Raw genomic sequence first — 19,052 nt, forward strand, 5'->3', positions numbered from 1 at the left:
AAAAAAGGTGTTACTTACTGTACAGATCTACTATTACATCAATTGTTGTTCACTTGGCCTCATTAAAAGCGGATTCAAAAAAATATGTGAAACTAACTGAGAATAGATATAACTTATACTTCATTTGTTCTCAATACGCCAGCAGAAAATGAACCCCGTTGTGTTCAACCTATTCTATTAAACTCATCAGCAGCCAAGGGCAATGGATTTCTGTGGTGGTTCTCCTGATATCATGATTTTCCTGCAGGAGATCTATAGGGCCCTCAGGATGCACAGTAAATGGCTGAAAGTGATAGTTTATGAAGCTCCCTGTGAGTTCTGCTAATTTCCCACCAAGTTAAGAGCAGAAGATAAAAACATTAATAGGAGTTCAAGATAAACTTTAACTTTTTAACTATTCCACATTTCATAGAAAGTTAAAATTGTTGTGTGTCAGAAGTAAAGACAGAAATAATCGACTTCCAGTCGCGGCATTTAGGAGGAAGTCGCACGTTGGGTGGCTCCTGCTTGAGGCTCTGGTTTTTGCAGTTTAATGCCCAGTTCCAGGGACAGTTTTTGGATATGCTGGTGCAGGAAGACGTAAGGAAGATGGGGAATGTCGAAGACCCAGAAGCAAACCGCTGGAAATAAGGGGACAAGCAAAAGTTCGGCTGTTGAGTGAACTGGTCAGCCCGGCATCAGAAAATATGGCAGAGGCTGGATTGCTGGGTGGGACCGCACCCTTCCCAGTTAAAACTTTAACCGAGGTGTTGGCTAGCAGAGTTTGAGAGACAGTTTGCCAAGCACATGGAGATGATACGTAAGGAGATGATGGCTACGATCAAAGAGTGGGCGAAGACATCAGCCGACATACAGGAGGAATGAGGGAAGTTGAAGGGGGTGGTGGAAACTCTGTCGCAACACAGTGGCCAGTTCCCCTCGATAGGCGAGGAGCTACAAAGCTGGTGGAGGCCAACAAAGGACATAGAGCCAAGGTGGAAGACCTGAAAAACAGGTTGAGGCGGCAGAATTTGGGAATTGTGTGATTGCCGAAGAAGGTGCAGGGCCCCGAGGCCAACTGAGTACTTCACAAAGATGTTACCGGAGTTGTTAGGGAGGGGGAAGAATCCTCCCAGTATGAACTGGACAGGGCTTATCGGTTGCTCAGGCCCAAACTGAAGGCAAACGAGCCGCCAAGGGTGATCACAATTTATTTCCACAAATTCCATGTTCAGGTGAAGGTCTTGAGTTGGGCAAAGCAAAGGCCTGAGGTGAAGTGTGAAGAATCTGGTATTCGTATGGACTAGAACTTAACTGTGGAACTGGCAAGAAGGCAGGAGACGTTTGGTCGGGCGAAGGCAGCACTCTTCAGCAATGGTGTCAGGCTCGCCAAAGTTGAGGGTGACCCATAATTCAAGGGACATTTACTTGAGACGGTGGAGGTGGCGGAGGCATTCGCCAAGACGGAATGACTGGGGCTAAAATGAGAGATGGGACTGGGGTTTGGTTGAGGACTGAAGGTAGGGGGTCAAATGCTATCTACAGCCTTGTCTCTTGTTTTTTTGTGCACGGATATTTATTTGTTGGGGGTTTGGTTTTTTGGATTGGTTGTTGGGAAAAGGCAGTGTACCCTCTGCTATGGGTTACAGTGGGTATGAGAATATTGGGTTTTGGAGTAATGGCGTCTGCTCTAGGGGCGTGGTCTTTGCGCACTGGTTATGCTCGAGTATATTTGTTTTCCAGGGATTGGGTCATGGGGAGGGGTTGGGAAGGCGGGGGCCTGGGCAGGTGCTTCCAGATTAGCAGTGAAAGTTGCTTAGTGGACAGGAGTGTGGTGGGGGGAGGGGCCACGATCACTGGAACCTGGTTGAATAGGTTTCCATTGGCCTGGCAAGTGAGAGCAGTGGGGAACGGTTCGATGGCAACAAAGGGACAGAGCGGGTCAGGCCCGATGGGCAGGGCCCAAGATTATGTTGATGCCGGATAGGAGGAGTGGGGGGGGGGGGGGGGGGGGGGGGGGGGGGGGGGGGGGGGTCAGAGTAGTGATGTGGAACGTAAGGGGGCTAGAGGGACAGGTGAAGTGGTCGAGGACATTTGCACATTTAATGAGTCTAAAGACCGATGTGGTGAAGACCCAGCCGAGGGTGAAAGATCAGGTGAGGCTAGGAAGGGTTACGTGAGCCAAGTTCTCCTTTCGGGGTTCAATAGCAGGGCTTGGGGGAGGGGGGAGCAGTATTAGTGAGCAAGAGGGTCAGGTTACAGATGGAGAAGGTGGTGGCGGACTGGGGGGTAGGTATGTGATTGTGACGGGGGCATTAGAGGGGAGGTTGGTGGCAGCGTCGAGCGTATATGGCTCCAACTGGAATGCCACAGGGTTTGTGAAGATGTGCGGGAGCCATCCTGGAATTGGATACCCACGAGTTAAAGAGGGGGGGGGGCTACTGGGGTTTTGAACCTAGTCGCCTAGTCGCCACTGTTCGGAAACACAGAGGAAGAATGTCCAATTCACCTAATAAGCACGTCTTCTGGGACTTGTGGGAGAAAACCGTAGCACCCGGAGGAAAGCCACGCAGACACGGGGAGAACTCAGGCAGACTCCGCACAGATGTGACCCAATCTGGAATCAAACCCAGGTCCCTGGCATTGTGAAGCAACGGTGCTAACCACTGCTGGAGTTTTTGAAGCTGGAGAAGGTGAAGTTTGAGTTGAGGGCGGACGAAGGAAGGGTTCTACAATTCTTGGGGTTTGTTCATTATGCACTTTCGGGAGTTGGTTGCCATGAAATGCTGATGGGAGGGGGAAGGGTTCTGTTTGTTGGAGGCAGTATGTAAGCGGCCGGGGGGGGGGGGGGATTGGAGGATCCTGGAGGAGGATAGTGTGTCCATGGATGGGGTTATGGTGAAGTGGGAGGAAGAGCTGGGGGGAAAGATGGAAGAGGGACTGTGGTGTGAGGTGCTGCGAAGGGTGAATGCTTCAACCTCCTGCACGTGGTTGGGGCTGATACAATTGAAGGTTGTGTATAAGGCACACCTCACAAAAGCAAAGATGAGCTGTTTGAGGGGTGGAGGTTGTCTGTGAGTGATCTAGGAGGGCCCCCGCAAATCGTGCTCATATGTTTTGTCCCTCCCTGAAGCTGGAAAAGTATTAGTGAGAGGTATTTAGCACTATCTCTCGGGGGTTTTGCATATGGATGTGGAACCTGGTCTCCTGGAACCCATTTTCAGGGTGTCGGACCAGCCCGAATTGCAGGCGGGTGCGGGGACAGACGTTTTAGCCTTCACATCACTGGTCGCTTGTTGGGGTGAAGGTCAGCTTCTCTGCCCTGTGCCTCAGCCTGGCGGGGGGGGGGGCTACTGGGGTTTTGAACCTGGAGAAGATGATGTTTGAGTTGAGGTGGGCGAAGGAGGGTGTCTACACTTCTTGTTCATTATGCTCTTTCGGGAGTTGGTTGTCATAGAATGCTATGGGGGGGGGGTCCTGTTTTTGTTTTTGCTCTTTGAGTCTATGCTTTAGGTTGTTGGGGTTGTTCTGTTTTGTTTTCTTTCTTTGTTTGGCAAAAATTATGAAACATGTCGAATAAAAATATTTTTTTAAAAAAGAAATAAAAACCATCAAATAGATTATACATTACTCATTGCACTCACTTTAAAATTTTGAAGTCTTCAGATCGGACATTCGTTACAAAACAAAGACAAATCACATGGCATCATTTATTGGCAAAATGTATGTCAACTCTCAGTTACTTTCATTGAGATTCACTGTTATAAAAAAATGGCAAATGGCTTCCATGCATTTTCAAGTCAAAAAAATAATCTATTCAACACAATGGGTTTACGCTCTGCTCACAAATACTTATACCATGTACAATGGTCTGACCTTGGCACATATACTATTGCCAAGTGACAGACGATAAATGACAGTTTTAATGATGAATGGGTTAAAATACAGTTGTTATTATGGAAAAATTTATAAAATGCACAATTATATACGAGGAGGTTTGTTGACGCTGTATTTGTACATCTACTTAGTACTACACCAGTTGCCATTACACATGTTGATGCCAATCAGACATTTGCTGCAACACTTCACAAAACCTAATTAATCTCTGCACTCTGTCCCTCCCCTCACAAAACTGGCTGTTTGCCAGCAAGTCAATCTTTTTCAAATCAGTTCAATCCCTTTTAAATATTAAGCATTCAAAATAAATTAATTTTATAAATAATATATTTACAAATAGTCTGCACAGTAGTAGATGTTCTCATAATGTTTCATCCTGATGTTGCCTAGCTTTCTTTGCCTAGCAGACGAGATACAAATGGCTCAAGGCTTGTCGTATACATTCATTCTGCTGACCTCTGAAATGACCTGTGCAAAGGCAGTCATGCATCGCACTGTGGTATAAATCTTCACAGACAAGTAAAACCTGTTCTGTTTGGCACAAAGCCCTCTAGCTGTAAAAGCTACTCATATTTATGGAGGAGGGTAAGAAGGGGCCACATTTACAGAGTATATTATCCTTCACCATGTGGCAAACTTAGCACTGTAAAAAATAATACGTTGAATGTATTTTAAAACATCAAAGAAACAGAATTTAATAAAAGTATTTTTGAAAGTGGTGTTAGTTAAGTGTTTAAGAAATTACATTTTTAAAATGTACAACATTTCTAAATGTATGTATATATATAAAATGTGTATGTCTGTATGTATATACACACACACACATACACACTATGCTTATATGTAATATTCCATAGCTTTTGAGGTTTACAGTAAAATTATGATCCAAAATTAATTTTATACTTGGTTCATAGTCAGCCAATTAAAGTTGTATATCAATGCAGAGTAAATTCTGATTCTAAAAGTGGCATTTTCTGGTACACGGAGTTTCTTTCCCCCTAAGCAGAGGATGGCAATTATTTAGATACTCAAAATGTCTTTTGATTAAGTTAGAAGGATGTGATTACCTTAGTTGATGAACAAGGTACATTTTTAAGACTGTTTCACTTGGAATCTTGGAATAAAAATATTCTATATTACTACTTATTTAACTTTTTGATTAGGCTTCATATTAACGTTTGTCTTCTCCCATTCTTCAACAGTGTAGGTGTCAAAAGTGTGTTATCGCAGCTGTGGCTCAGTGGATAGCACCCTTGTCTGAGTCACAAGGTTCTGGGTTGAAGTCCCACTTCAGGGACGCAAAAAAAGTTAAGGCTTACACTCCAATGCAGTACTGAGGAAGCACTTCACTGTTAGAGGTGCGGTCTTTCAGATGAAATGTTAAACTGAGGCCCCATCTTCCTGCTTGGTTGAATAGCACTATTTTGAAGACGAGCAGGGGTCCTGCTGTCCTGCCCAATATTTATCTCTCAATCAATGTCACAAAAATAGATTATCTGATCATTATCATTGGGAATTAATTAGGTTCCACAAACAACAATGAGTAAGCCCAGTTTCAACTCAACTGACAGCCACATAATTATATGGGATAAGAAAATAATCTTCTCATTCGCTCTAGTGCCTTATACAGAATGGCATAATGCCAACTATGGATAATCAGCCAACGCCATCCTGGTCCCTTTACTGACATGCAGTGCAAATAGGAGAAAATAAATTAGAAAAATTGTTTTACAGTTCTGTAGGATTCTTTTTACAAACTTTCTCTAATTTCAAAGCTTTACTGAATAAATTTCAGAGCCAAAGAACTGGCTCTAAACACTGGGTAAGGTAGCAACGAGCATTTAACTTGATTAAATTATTTAGTCAGTTCACATTACGGATCAATTTATACTCTCACAATACCAGCCCACCCACACTATCTCCTTTACATCCATGGTTCTCAGCAGAGCAACTATTGTACATTTCTCTGGACTTACAATACTGGCTTACCTGCCTGAGAGATGTTGTCAAAGGTGGATTATTTCAGCAACTTCTTCCTCACCTACCAACCAAACACAGCTTGGTGTTGTGATCCTCAGTAACAAAGTAATTATCCGTTTTAATATTCTCGTGGCCTTGCAGATGTGTACCGTTAAAAGTAACCAACAATAGATGTTACATTTTTGACCAATGATATTGCACCATTGCAGCTTCCACAGAAGAAATTTTGATGATCATCATATTTCATCCCATGGCCAAGCACATTTTACAGAACCTTAAGTCACAGTTATTCTTTTTTTTAAAGTAACTTCTAAAGCTTTATTTTAATGTTGAGTAACGTCAGGGTTCAGGTTAAGTATTTAAGTACCCAAGTGCGCCTCCTTTCATGCTGGAGCTTGCCAAGGAAAGATAAATCAAATGTCACGCCTGCATAATATAGACGAGAGAAACGGCAGCTTTACTATACATCTTCATGCCCTAAAAACTGAACAACTGAAACATTGGGAAAGCAGTTTCCATTCAGGCTTTCTGACCATATTGGCAAATTATACTTTTAAACTATTTTTACACATTCTACAATATAATTGATTTATCCTAAATCATGTCGATTTTAAATCTTGTGATGTGCACTCAATCTCCATTAATTAATCAATCCTTAATCGACGGGAATGACAAATTAAATACAAATTACCAGTAGGATTTTAAAGACTAAAGCTGCATAACAGCAAAATGCTGCACAGAAAGTTTTGAACTGGTCCTAACTCAATTTGCAATTCTACCATTAATTGAAACTTCCATCAACCATGTCAAACAAAACTAGTGTCGGGATTTCAAAAGTTTAACATCTATGATGGTCAACTGAAATATTTTTCTGCGTGCAATATGCTATTTTGCATTTTTTTTAATTTAGGCTTGTCTTTCAATGAATTCCTCTATCCCTCACTGGTGTTTGGAACCTATATAGCTTAAACTAGGTTTGCCTCAATGGATTGCAGAAAATTATCTCAATGCATTGCAGAAAAGATGAGAGAAAGTTTCTAACGGATTGAGACCGCCCAACCCCCCCCGCCCCACATACATATATACATACATACACCCTCCTCCTACCCAGAAATATAACTGCATTAATTCCACTGTTATAGCACACTCAACTCTTTATTCAAAACAGTTATGCTCAGGATGTGGACAGCACTGGCAAACCACAACTTTTACCACAGTCTGATTAAGAAACAATTAAGGCACATTCAACGGAGCCAAATGATGATTGTTATGGTTTCCAAGTAGTAAATGGCAATTGCATAATTCAGCAGTACATAAATCTCAAAAGTGGATCATTTTGAAGAGGCCATTCATTTAAATTCTGTTGAAGAATGCACCTACAAAACAACCAATAACATACCAACAAGAGACAAGAAGGATTACAGAAGAAGCGAAAAGTTGAGTTAAACAGAAATGTAAGTCTGTACTTTTTGTTCAAAGAATTCCTCCACTTTACTGAAGAAAAATTAAACCTTTGGTGGTCTTGCCAACGTGAATTTCTTCAAACCGCTCCCTCACCCTGTTATGTAATTTCAGTGATATAATTGACCTATGCATCTGGGGTTGTCGCTGGTGTAAACAATGAAGATTCAACTTAATGTTGACCCAAGAACTGCACTGGATCTAAAGAGGCTCAGTTAGTACATTCTTGCCTCAGATTGTGGTTGTGGGTTCAAGCCCAACTCCAGAACCTGAGCATTAAACCTTAGGCTGTCATTCCAGTAGAGTACTGAGGAAGTGTTGCGCTGTAAGATGCCATATTTTGGATAGCACTGCTGCCTTGCTGTGCCAGGGACCCAGGTTCAATTCCGGCCTTGGGTGACTGTCAGTGTTGAGCTTGCACGTTCTCCCCGTGACTACGTGGGCTTCCTCCGGGTGCTCCCAGTTTCCTCCACAGTCCAAAGACGTGCAGATTAGGTGGATTGGCCATGCTAAATTGCCCCTTAGTATTCAAAGATCTGCAGGTTAGGTGAGGTTACGGGGATAGGGTGGGGGTGGCATGAGTAGGGTGCTCTTTCAGAGGTTCAGGCCAAATGGTCTCCTTTTGCACTGTAGGGATTCAATGGACTTTATGATAAGATGTTAACCAAGGATCTGCTCCCCCCTCCCCCACCCAGCCCCTCTTCTCGAGTCATAAAAGATTGCCTGGCATTATTCCAAAGAGCAGTAGAAGTATTTTTTTATTCATTCAAGGGATATGAGGCAGTTTTTATGGCCTTCACAAATTTCCCTGGAGATGCTGCTGGTAAGCTGCCTTCTTGAACCACTGCAGTCCATGTGGCAATATATTTCCAAGTCAAGCTTGTTTTAAACTTAACATTCTTACCAATTTGGAAACCCTTGAACCATGTTCTACCTCACGGTAGCATGGTGGTTAGCATCAATGCTTCACAGCTCCAGGGTCCCAGGTTCGATTCCCGGCTGGGTCACTGTCTGTGTGGAGTTTGCACGTCCTCCCCGTGTGTGCGTGGGTTTCCTCCGGGTGCTCCGGTTTCCTCCCACAGTCCAAAGATGTGCGGGTTAGGTGGATTGGCCATGCTAAATTGCCCATAGTGTAAGGTTAATGGGGGGATTGTTGGGTTACGGGTATACGGGTTAGGTGGGTTTAAGTACGGTGATCATTGCTCGGCACAACATCGAGGGCCGAAGGGCCTGTTCTGTGCTGTACTGTTCTATGTTCTATGTTTACTACTTGAACCTTCTACCACTTGGTAAATTGTTTACCATTAGTGTCTCCCAGATTGGCTATAATAAAGAGCACAGGGCCAGACGAAAACTGGTCCAGAAGCCAACAAATGATGGGATAATATAGGTTTGAAAATCAATCTAAAATATAGTTCATAAGATATTGGAGCAGAATTAGGCCATTTGGCCCATCAAGTATGCTCCACCATTCGAAGACAGCTGATCTCATCATGGCCTTAAATACACTGTCCTGCCCATTCTCCAGCATACTATTCACCGCCATGGGATGCCTCAATGTGCTTTACAGCAAATGAAATATTTTTGAAGTGCAATCACTGTTGCAATTTAGGAAACATGGGAGCCAAATTGTACATAGCTGGCTACTACAAACAATAATGTGATAATGACCAGATTTCTTTTTATTGATGTTGATTGAGGAATAAATATTAGTCAGGACACTGGGGAGAATGGTAGCACAGTGGCTAGCACTGTTACTTCACAGCGCTAGGGACTTGGGTTTGATTCCTGGTTTCGGTCACTGTCTATGCGGAGTCTGCACGTTCTCCCCATGTCTGCGTGGGTTTCCTCCGGGTGCTCCAGCTCCTCCCACAAGTCCCGAAAGACATGCTTTTTAGGTAATTTTAACATTCTGAATTCACCCTCCATGTACCCGAACAGGCTCCGGAGTGTGGCGACTAGGGGATTTTCACAGTAACTTCATTGCAGTGTTAATGTAAGTTTACTTGTGACACTAATAAAGATTATTTTTATTACTCCTTAGACAGCATCTTCCAAACCCACAATCACACCATCTGGAAGAACACGGGCAGCAGACATATGGAAACATCACCACGAGGAAGTTCCCCTCCAAGTCATCCACCATCCTGACTTGGAAATATATTGCCATTCCTTCCCTCTCGCTGAATCAAAATCTTGGAGATCCTCTCTAACACCACTGTGAGTGTGTCTACATCACATGGGCTGCAGCAGTTCAAGGCAGCAGCTCACCATCATCTTCTCAAGGGCAATTAGGGATGAGCAACACATGCTGGCCTAGTCAGTGACAGCCACATCCCATGAATAAATATTTTAAAAAGCACAAATCAATCAAAAGATCAAGTACAATTCTCTCTTTCATTAAATGAGCAAAAACACATATTAAAATATACTATTCTGATATTTTTTACTATTTTTCCAACTGCTGGGTGGGTAAAGAAATCACAAAATCCTTCTATGTTATGTAAAATATATTAGTTGCTGTCTTTTCACATGTACTACCTGATTGAAATCCAGTGGTGGCCGATGGATGAAAGAATACTATCTACTGATCTGCAAACTTGCAAAATTAATTTGTGCAGTCTCAAACTCAGATTTAGCCAACATAGGCGACAGAAAAAAAAATCTCCATAATTTGGCATTAATTACCAATCACCTGTCATGTCTGTTGGATTTTATAAGGAAGTTATGTTTGAAACTGTCTTATTTAATTCGAGGTAACATGGAGTAGTTTGGAGGGAATATGACCTCCTACAAAATCTACCTGGAGACAAATCCATGTGACTACTAGTTATGGAACACACAAATAAAAACTAATAGAAGATAAGGTGCAAGTTTTAGCTCCTAGCTACAAAGGAGAAGACAGTTGGTCTGGCCACATATGGACTGAAACTCTGAGTCAGTCAGACTCTGAGATCCTAGTGAGGGAGAGAGAGAGAGAGAGAACGAAAGAGGGGAAAGAACACAGAACAAATGGAATTTTGAGATTTAAAAAACGAGGAGTCACCAAAGTAGAAATTACTTCTATCCTCTAGGTCAAGTATACTCAAAATATTGAATGCAGGGATTTCAAAAGGACACTGGAGAACTCATCCTCACATGGCAGGGAGACGGGAGCCTGGCAAAACACATGAAGTGGTATTTCATAGAATTTCATAGATTTTACAGTGCAGAAGGAGGCCATTCAGCCCATCGAGTCTGCACCGGCTCTTGGAAAGAGCACCCTACCCAAGGTCAACAACTCCACCCTATCCCCATAACCCAGTAACCCCACCCAACACTAAGGACAATTTTGGACACTAAGGGCAATTTATCATGGCCAATCCACCTAACCCACACATCTTTGGACTGTGGGAGGAAACCGGAGCACCCGGAGGAAACCCACGCACACACGGGGAGGATGTGCAGACTCCGCACAGACAGTGACCCAAGCCGGAATCGAACCTGGGACCCTGGAGCTGTGAAGCGATTGTCTTGAAGCGATATGACTTGAATCGACCTGCTGTAACATATAAACGTGATATGGGGTTGTGATCATTGGTTTAGTATATTAGTTTAGCATATTAGCTGACTAAGTAACATTCAATCTATGTTCTTTTTAGTGTCTTTGCTCCAGAAAGTGTCTGAAAAAATAAAATCATGTTGTGCAATGCTTTCCATGAGGGGTCACAGGGTGATAGATGCACAAAATGAAAAATGTCAGATTGGTGCAATCGAGGTGCTATATGAACTTGAAGTTGAAGTTGAGATTGTGTCAAAATTGAGCACGCTTTAGAGTACACACATTGTCCGAGGACTGGAGAATACTGAAACTCGGTTTGGTCCAATGTTTTCCTCCCTCATCTGTTGAGTATAAAAATTTTGACCAGAAACAATTCCATTATGAATCAGAAGCTAGGAAATCAAAATCAACAACCCTCTTTATAATGATGTATCTTTGTCCAATGCCTCAGCAGCTTCTATTAATATGTTAGAGAACTAGTTTCAACAGGGCTTTCTTCAATCAAAATTGACCAAATGATTTTAGCACAACAGTAGCAATTTATTTAACGGAAAGAAATTTCCAGGTGGTCACTAAGGTAGTATCAGTTCAAGAGTTTTAGAAGAATACAAGTTATTTAACACTATCATAGAACATAGAACGATACAGCACAGTACAGGCCCTTCGGCCCACGATGTTGCACCGACATGGGAAGTCAAAAACTAAAGGCCATCTAACCTACACTATGCCATTATCATCCATATGCTTATCCAATAAACTTTTAAATGCCCTCAATGTTGGGGGAACTATCAGGAACCATAACATGCTATATCTGGAATAAGAACAACTGTTACTAATAATAACTAGTACTGTAATATATGAATCTTTAATGGTTGCAGACACATTATTGTTCCAAAATAAAAGCTTATTTTTGGAAAACAAATACAAATTGTTCGCAGAATCTAAATCAACTTGAACGTTCAGCATTAACATTGCACTAGTAAGTGAATTTATAATCGAGAATTCAGCTCCAGAATTTCACGGGCAGCAATTCAAGTGTTTGCAGCAGAATCACGTGCTGCTGATGCCCTGCAACATTGGACTGGATTCTCCGTTTGGGAGACGATGTTCTCCCACCCGAACTGAATCGCGTGCTACTCGCGTTCCTGCTGAGAGTGCTGCTCAGTCAAAAGTCAGGTGACGCAAATGGGCCAGCACACCCACATGAATTGCAAGTGAATCTCGGCCCCTCTGGCGTCTGATTCACTGGGCCCAGGATTCAGGTTATAGTGCCTGACAAGTTGGCGCTGCTTATAAGCACTCCACTCACCACACATTCCCATTCCATCCAAGAAGATGGTTGCACGGAGTCCTGCCCCCAATTCCAGGAGTCCGACGTTGACCGACTGCTTGATACCACCGAGAAACCCTCTTCCCCATGGTGGAGGTGGAGACTCAAGCCCGGCCTACTGAGGCGGTCAGTGCTGCCAGCATAGGAGGACCGGCACACAATGCCACAAGAATATGAATGACTTCCTGAGCGCAGCTCGGGTGAGTCACCATCGCTGTGCCCCTGGCATCACACCCAACCCTCATTCCTCACATCACACCCCAATCCCCTGGAGGCCAACAATACCCCTCCCATACAACCCACCCTCCACAAAACCCAACACATGTATTGTCCTTTTTGACATGGAGCCTTGATACCACATGCAACCATCTGCAGACCCACCCATAGAACTTGCTTCCCAGTGTCTCACTGGGCCCTTTCTGTGTCCCCAAAGATAAAGTGGGCCATAACAGGCGCAAGCACCTGAAGGCAGGAGGGGGCATCCCAGACATTCGGGTCAACACCCTAGCTGAGAGGGCCATGCAACTCACGGAGGAGGCCAAAGAGAGTACAATGGCAGCAATGGAGGCTGGCATCTGCCAAAAAGTGAGAACCCAATGCAACACTGATGTCCCTATAGCAAGTGAAGTCATCCCTCACCCAGAGACCAGTCTGTCCCAGGATCTCACCCTATGTCTTTTGTCATGCAGGATCACCATCAAACAGTCCGAGTCGCTGCCCCCCAACCATATCCCCAGCACACCAGTGCGGGGAAGACAGCAACGTTTCAATACTGCTGTCACCTGCACCATCCTACTTCGCAGTGACTATCACCATGGTGGGAAATGTTACCGATGAGGCTCTCGGATCATCTTCTGGTGAGCACCATACACATGCTGCAGAACATCAGGTGGAGACAGGGACTTCCGACAGGGACGGTCAGAGGGCAGACCAATCGCAGGAAACAGCTGTCGTCCAGACAGGCATCACGTTTCTGGAAAAGTATGATCCCATCACTGTTGCAGAAGCAGGCGCAGAGACAGAAACTAGAGCTCATTGGTCACCGTCCTCCATCCCGTGGACGATTATGCGGCCCGCTGTTCCACCTCCGGCTCAACTCCCAAATCCTGCTGATCCTGCTGAACTCATCAGATGAGGTCGGCCGTTCTTCCTCCTCTTCCAGCATGTTGCCCCGCGACTGCGTAATATCATAAGAGCACGCAGCAGGCCACCACGATGCTCAAGACCCTTTGGGGGTTATATTGGAGCGCCCCACTACAGCGGTCTAGGCATCAGAAGCGCATCTCGAGTAAGATGCACTTGATAATGCTCCTGGTTGCTGCACGAGCGTTATAATGGTTATCCGCCTTGTCCAGGTGCCTCTGCACAAGCGACGTTAGTCTTGGCCTCAGCGGGTAACCCTTGTCGCTCAATAGCAAACCCCTCACCTGGGAGAGCTGGGAACCGACACGTGCGCTAGGACGTATGCTTCATGCACGCTGCCTGGGTATTGGGTGCCGACGTGCATGATGTGCAGCTGGTGATCGCACACCAATGGCACATTCAAGGAGTGGAACCCCTTCCAATTGATGAAGGACATCCCCTGATGTGCCAGTGCTCAGAGGGAGACATATGATTACCCCCTGGGCCTGGGGCATGCCAGCGATATGGCAAATCTTGATGTCTAGGCATCTTGTTGGGTCTGGTCCAGGTTGAAGGTGATGTATGTAGTTGCCCAGGCGCTTAGGGCATCTGGAACAGTGTGGATGCACCCGTGTGCGGCCATTTGCGATATCCCACACAGGTTCCCACTTGAGCTCTGGAATGAGCCAAAGGCATAAAAGTTTAGGGCGACCGTCACATTGACAGCCACTGGGATGGGTAGTCTCCTCCAAACCCCATAGTGCCAGGTGCACCACCATCTGGCATAGGTAGCGCACGGTCTTCCTAGTGAGCTAGAGTCATCGGCAGCAAACAGAGTCCGGCAGTTCCTCGAAGGACAGGTGACGACAATATACACGTGTACTGATGCGGCGACTCCTTCGCACCTCCACTTCGGCCTGTTGGACGGCCGGAACTTGAGCTTCACTGGCTGGTCCCTACTCTTCTGGGCCAAGCCCTTCTTGTGCTGGGTCCTCACTGGGCTAGCCCCGCCGCTCTAGCCTCTGTGCATTCGCAATGGCAGTAGCCAAGTAGATAGCGAGCATATTTGGCTGTATTCTGATATCCATGTCTCTGCAGGGATAGCGAGGAGAGACAGAGAATGTTCGCAAGATCAGGATTCCCTTGACTGAAGTCACCAGGTTGCATGGTCACCCTAAGTTGCACTGCTGCATTACCCTCAACACGTTCTCTGTCCCTGTCAACAGGGTGCCGCAATTGGTATCAGTGATGGGCTCTATAGGCTTTGTCCTGTTTCTCCAGTGGAGTCTGCCATGGATCTCCTCACTGGTGGGCCATGTATTATCCCACCAGCAGGGTGGCAACTGGTTATGTGGTGGAGATGAACAACGTGTACTGCCAGTCACTTCCATGCTAAGAGGCTTGAGTATGGGCAGGTATTAAAGATGGGGGTGAGCGAGGGATGTGTGCGTTTGCTGGGGGCCTGGTGTTACAGATAGGTTGTGACAGAGAGCTGGTCAGGTTTCCTGGCTGGGAGAAAGATGGATGGGTGCAGGGGTTCAATGGACCAGCAGTACTTGGAGACATCTCATGATCCTGAGGGTGGGCTGGCTAAAGTATCACTGGTGATGCTTTTATTCAGAGGGGCTGTGTGTTGGGGAGAGTTCCAACAGCCATGGAGTATGTGCCCATTGTCTGAGGTGAGCTCTGCTAATCCCCTGCTTCTTCTGCTGTGGGGCTGCGCTTCTGAGGAGTGCCAATACCTGGTGGGCCAGCAACTGAGCACAGCCACACCCATACCATTGATGATACTGTTGCGGTATAAGGGTTTCCAGAGGGGCAGGTTGGGTAGGTTCCCACATGACCAGAAGCTCTCTGAGCATATACAGAATATAGTGAGCAGTATGAACAGTCAGGAGCCTGTAAGTTGCAGCTAAGGGGTTGTTTTAAATGACATACTGCAGCAATGGGGGTCTGAGCCAGGCCACCCGATGCCAATCCAGAGGGGGGCACCCAGAGTGCACGGACCTGCCACCAAGTCGGTCCCCACTACTCCCTGCAGTTCAGGCAGACACCCACTTCCCTGCAAGGCAAAAAGGTTGAGAGAGTTTTCTTACATTCTTGCCCCCTCTTAACAGCCATGGCACCCGGGCCCTGCTCGTAAAAACTTGCACCAACTCACACCCGTGTAACTCCCCCCTGAAAGGGTGGAGCAATGCGGAGTGGAGCATCCAGTGTCTAACCCGTTAGTTGTAGGCAAATCAATGCAAATCTTGGATTTGTCTGAGGCTGCAGATGTGCAATGCCGCCCCCAGTGGGGGACCGGTGCATCATCTCAGAATCGCCGCTGGCGCCAATCCCATTTGTTTGCTCCACACAATATTCTCCAGCCAATCAAGAATCTTGTTGTAAGGTTGGGCAGTGGAGAAGCCCCCTCCATTCACTCCCATCAGAGTTTGTAAACTCAATGAGAAAATACCTCATCTGCATGGAGACAGCAGGCAGAGGAATAACTTTGTGTTTTTTTGGTGTACTCTGACCCAAGAAAAAGAGCTGGTCCACACCGTATTTATTTTTAAAATTATCCTCCTTGGGGGTTCTAGATCCCATTCCAGACTTAGACTTCGCCAGTGAGATTTAATTCTCTCATGGTGCACCACCAGCAATTAAACACCAGGTTCCGACTGAGGCTCAGTAACAGAAAGTCCTGGTTACAGTAAACCTGAACGGTGCCTTCTAAGGGACGGTCATGAGTTCCACTCATTACTAAGCAACATGGAAATTCCAAGAAACAGTGGATATCCATCGCAACTGGGTATACTCTGTTTCCATGGGGTTCTACTGGCATCCTACAGAAGAATCCTTATGAAATTTCTGGACTTTCATGTTTTCAAAAGGTTGAGCATCCAACAATCAAAATGCAAAATTGCAAGAGACTAAGGATTACCTTGCAATAGCTTCCTCAGTGAAGAAAACATTTCATACTACAGATCATGTTGGGTGGGGTTACTGGGTTTTGGGGATAGGGTGGAGGTGTTGACCTTGGGTAGGGTGCTCTTTCCAAGAGCCGGTGCAGACTCGATGGGCCGAGTGGCCTCCTTCTGCACTGTAAATTCTATGAAGAAGACTTGAAATACACAGTCTCCAAGATGCACATATAACAATGCAAACCACAGCCATTCAAAAAGACAGATCACCAACTTCTCAAAGGCTATTAGGGATGGATAATAAATGCTGGTCTTGCCAGAAATGTCCACATCCCATGAACAAATTCTTTTTAAAAATTATAATATCAAATATGCCACCTTTGTTGGGATAGGAATCATGCGATTTTCCAAAGCTATGTTGGGCAAAAGGCCATCTTCCCCTCCACCAAGAGGGGAATACTAAATATAATAAATACATAACTGTAAACGCTGTTTCATGAATTCACAAGTACCAGTAAAGGTGGCTAGGAAGGGAGGGGGATGCTGCCTTCATCGGAGGAGGAAAAACCTGAATATTAAATAATGCTTTCCTCCTTAGTGGTAGCACAAGTGGTTAGCACCGTGGCTTCACAGCGCCAGGGTCTCAGGTTCGATTCCCCGCTGGGTCACTGTCTGTGCGGAGTCTGCACGTTCTCCCCGTGTCTGCGTGGGTTTCCTCCGGGTGCTCCGGTTTCCTCCCACAGTCCAAAGACGTGCAGGTTAGGTGGATTGGCCATGATAAATTGCCCTTAGTGACCAAAAAGGCTGGGTGAGGTTATTGGGTTACGGGGATAGGGTGGAAGTGAGGGCTTAAGTGGGTCGGTGCAGACTAGATGGGCTGAATGGCCTCCTCCTGCACTGTATGTTCTATATCTATATCCTTATTTAATAGCCTCAAATTTACTCCAAAAGTTTGATACTTCGTAATCAATAAGGTAACAGTGATTCCTTCAGTGTGGAGACAATGTACTTGCTAGGTTTTACTGAAGGCTATATTTGCCTTTCTCGGTCTTTACATTACCATTGGAAACCTGATAGTATTTATAATTAAAACTGCTAGGAGCGGCAGTGTAACATTGAAGCAACAATACCACTAAGCAGCATAGTGTAGAAACATAGGTTTCTATGCATGATTCCCTGATATTCACGCAAGGCTATGTGGAAGGGCAAAGGGAATAATCCAAAGCAAAGTTAAAGACTATGCTTTACTCCTGACTCAACTAATTCAAATGCTGTGCACAGATCAGGTTTCCACTGATGCAATATTTTACTTTTGAAGTTTAACATTAATTCTATCCAGATGTGCATTCAGTACTTGCAAAGCAGAAAATTAAGACAAGTTAACATTCACAAAGCAATGCCTATCCAACATACTGAAAAGGTATTTTGACTGTATGCAGTTCCATAATACCATATGCAAAGTGCATAACTTCTTACCATTCTGATGCCAGTTGAGAATGTGATGGATTTGACTTGCCGCTGTGTTTCCAACTGTGTTTCCAGTTGCGCAGCCCGGTCCTTATGTTGAGCCAGAAGCATGCTTGCGGGCAGCTGGGAACTTTCCTACCAGACACATTAATGACAGATTAGGGCTTTAGACAGAGGGAAAGAAAACTCACCCTTTTTCCCTATGCTGAGGCATAAGAACATGCGAAGGATTCCTAACATACCGTATCCAGTTATTGGGTTACTAAACCCAATAATTAGAATTAAGAATATTTTTATTCTTCATAAATTGTGTTCAAAATTCTACTTTTCTCCCCTTGATCCATGTCCATTTAAGTTACCTGCACCCCCGCCCCCGCACCACTTTCCTGGTTATTAGCCTTTCCAATCGTTCCTCATAGTTCTTCCTCTAGGGATCAAGCTCATTGCTGTCTTAAGCAGAGCTTCCATGGGGCTTGTTGTTGTCATTGCAAACAAAAACATATGTAGTACTCCTTTTCAGCCTTAACAAAGTACTATATAAATTTAATTGATTTTGCAACATAATCTTCTGTTAATTGTATGCTTTACACAAAACAATTAACCCCCAACTTCACTGCAATGAAAAAATGGTAACGGTGGTTCTGGTGGCTGTGGGCATATGCATATATAGTTAAATACATCAGAAATTTCCATGCTCAATCCATGACTAGTGCTGATTGGACTCAATCAATGCAGACGTTTGGGCACTACAAATACCTCACTGCTCACAGGCCAAATACAAAAAATAAACAATCATGACTCCCACTCCTGATTGCTGTCCAGTAACCTATGCTGGCCATCGTAGAAAAAGACCAGGCTAATCATCCAATTCTAAACTACACTGATTATGCTTCTTGGATTGTGAGTTCACAATAAAAATTTACATTCTTAAAAATACATATATGGATGCCAGGTGACAACAGTATTACTGTTGTCCAACTTACTTTGCTATTGTCCATTTACATAACTTATTTAAAATGTTCAGAAATATTTTGCTACATTCTCTGCTGTTAACTCTCCCTATTTTAGGGTGCTGGATTCCTGTATCCAGATCATTTATGTAGGTGCAACATTCCTGCAGCTTTTAGTTTAATTTGATGTCTTTCATGTGGAACCTTGTCAAAAGCCTTCCGAAACCCTGAATAAACTGCATCATATACAGTGCGACTTCATACCACATTTATAAAATCCAGAAAGGATTAAGGATATTCATTAGGCAACATGGGCCCCTTCCAAATCAATACTGGTTGTTTAAAACTGTTAAACAACCTACCTCTTATAACAGATTCCATTACTTTACAAGTGCTAATGAGCTGTTCGTTGCCTGGGC

At 44.6% G+C, this 19,052-nt stretch overlaps 1 protein-coding gene across 2 annotated transcripts in view; it reads right to left on the reverse strand.

Annotated features, from left to right (window-relative positions):
* Positions 1 to 19,052, reverse strand: part of mnat1 (MNAT1 component of CDK activating kinase) — a 187,763-nt gene that overhangs the window by 92,673 nt on the left and 76,038 nt on the right. For both annotated transcript variants that reach the window (XM_038775612.1, XM_038775621.1), the window contains exon 6: positions 17,693 to 17,818. In XM_038775612.1, the coding sequence (XP_038631540.1) occupies positions 17,693 to 17,818 (126 nt within the window). The remainder of the gene's footprint in view (positions 1 to 17,692; positions 17,819 to 19,052) is intronic.

The sequence above is a fragment of the Scyliorhinus canicula genome, chromosome 2 (assembly GCF_902713615.1).
Source record: "Scyliorhinus canicula chromosome 2, sScyCan1.1, whole genome shotgun sequence".
Taxonomy (NCBI): domain Eukaryota; kingdom Metazoa; phylum Chordata; class Chondrichthyes; order Carcharhiniformes; family Scyliorhinidae; genus Scyliorhinus; species Scyliorhinus canicula.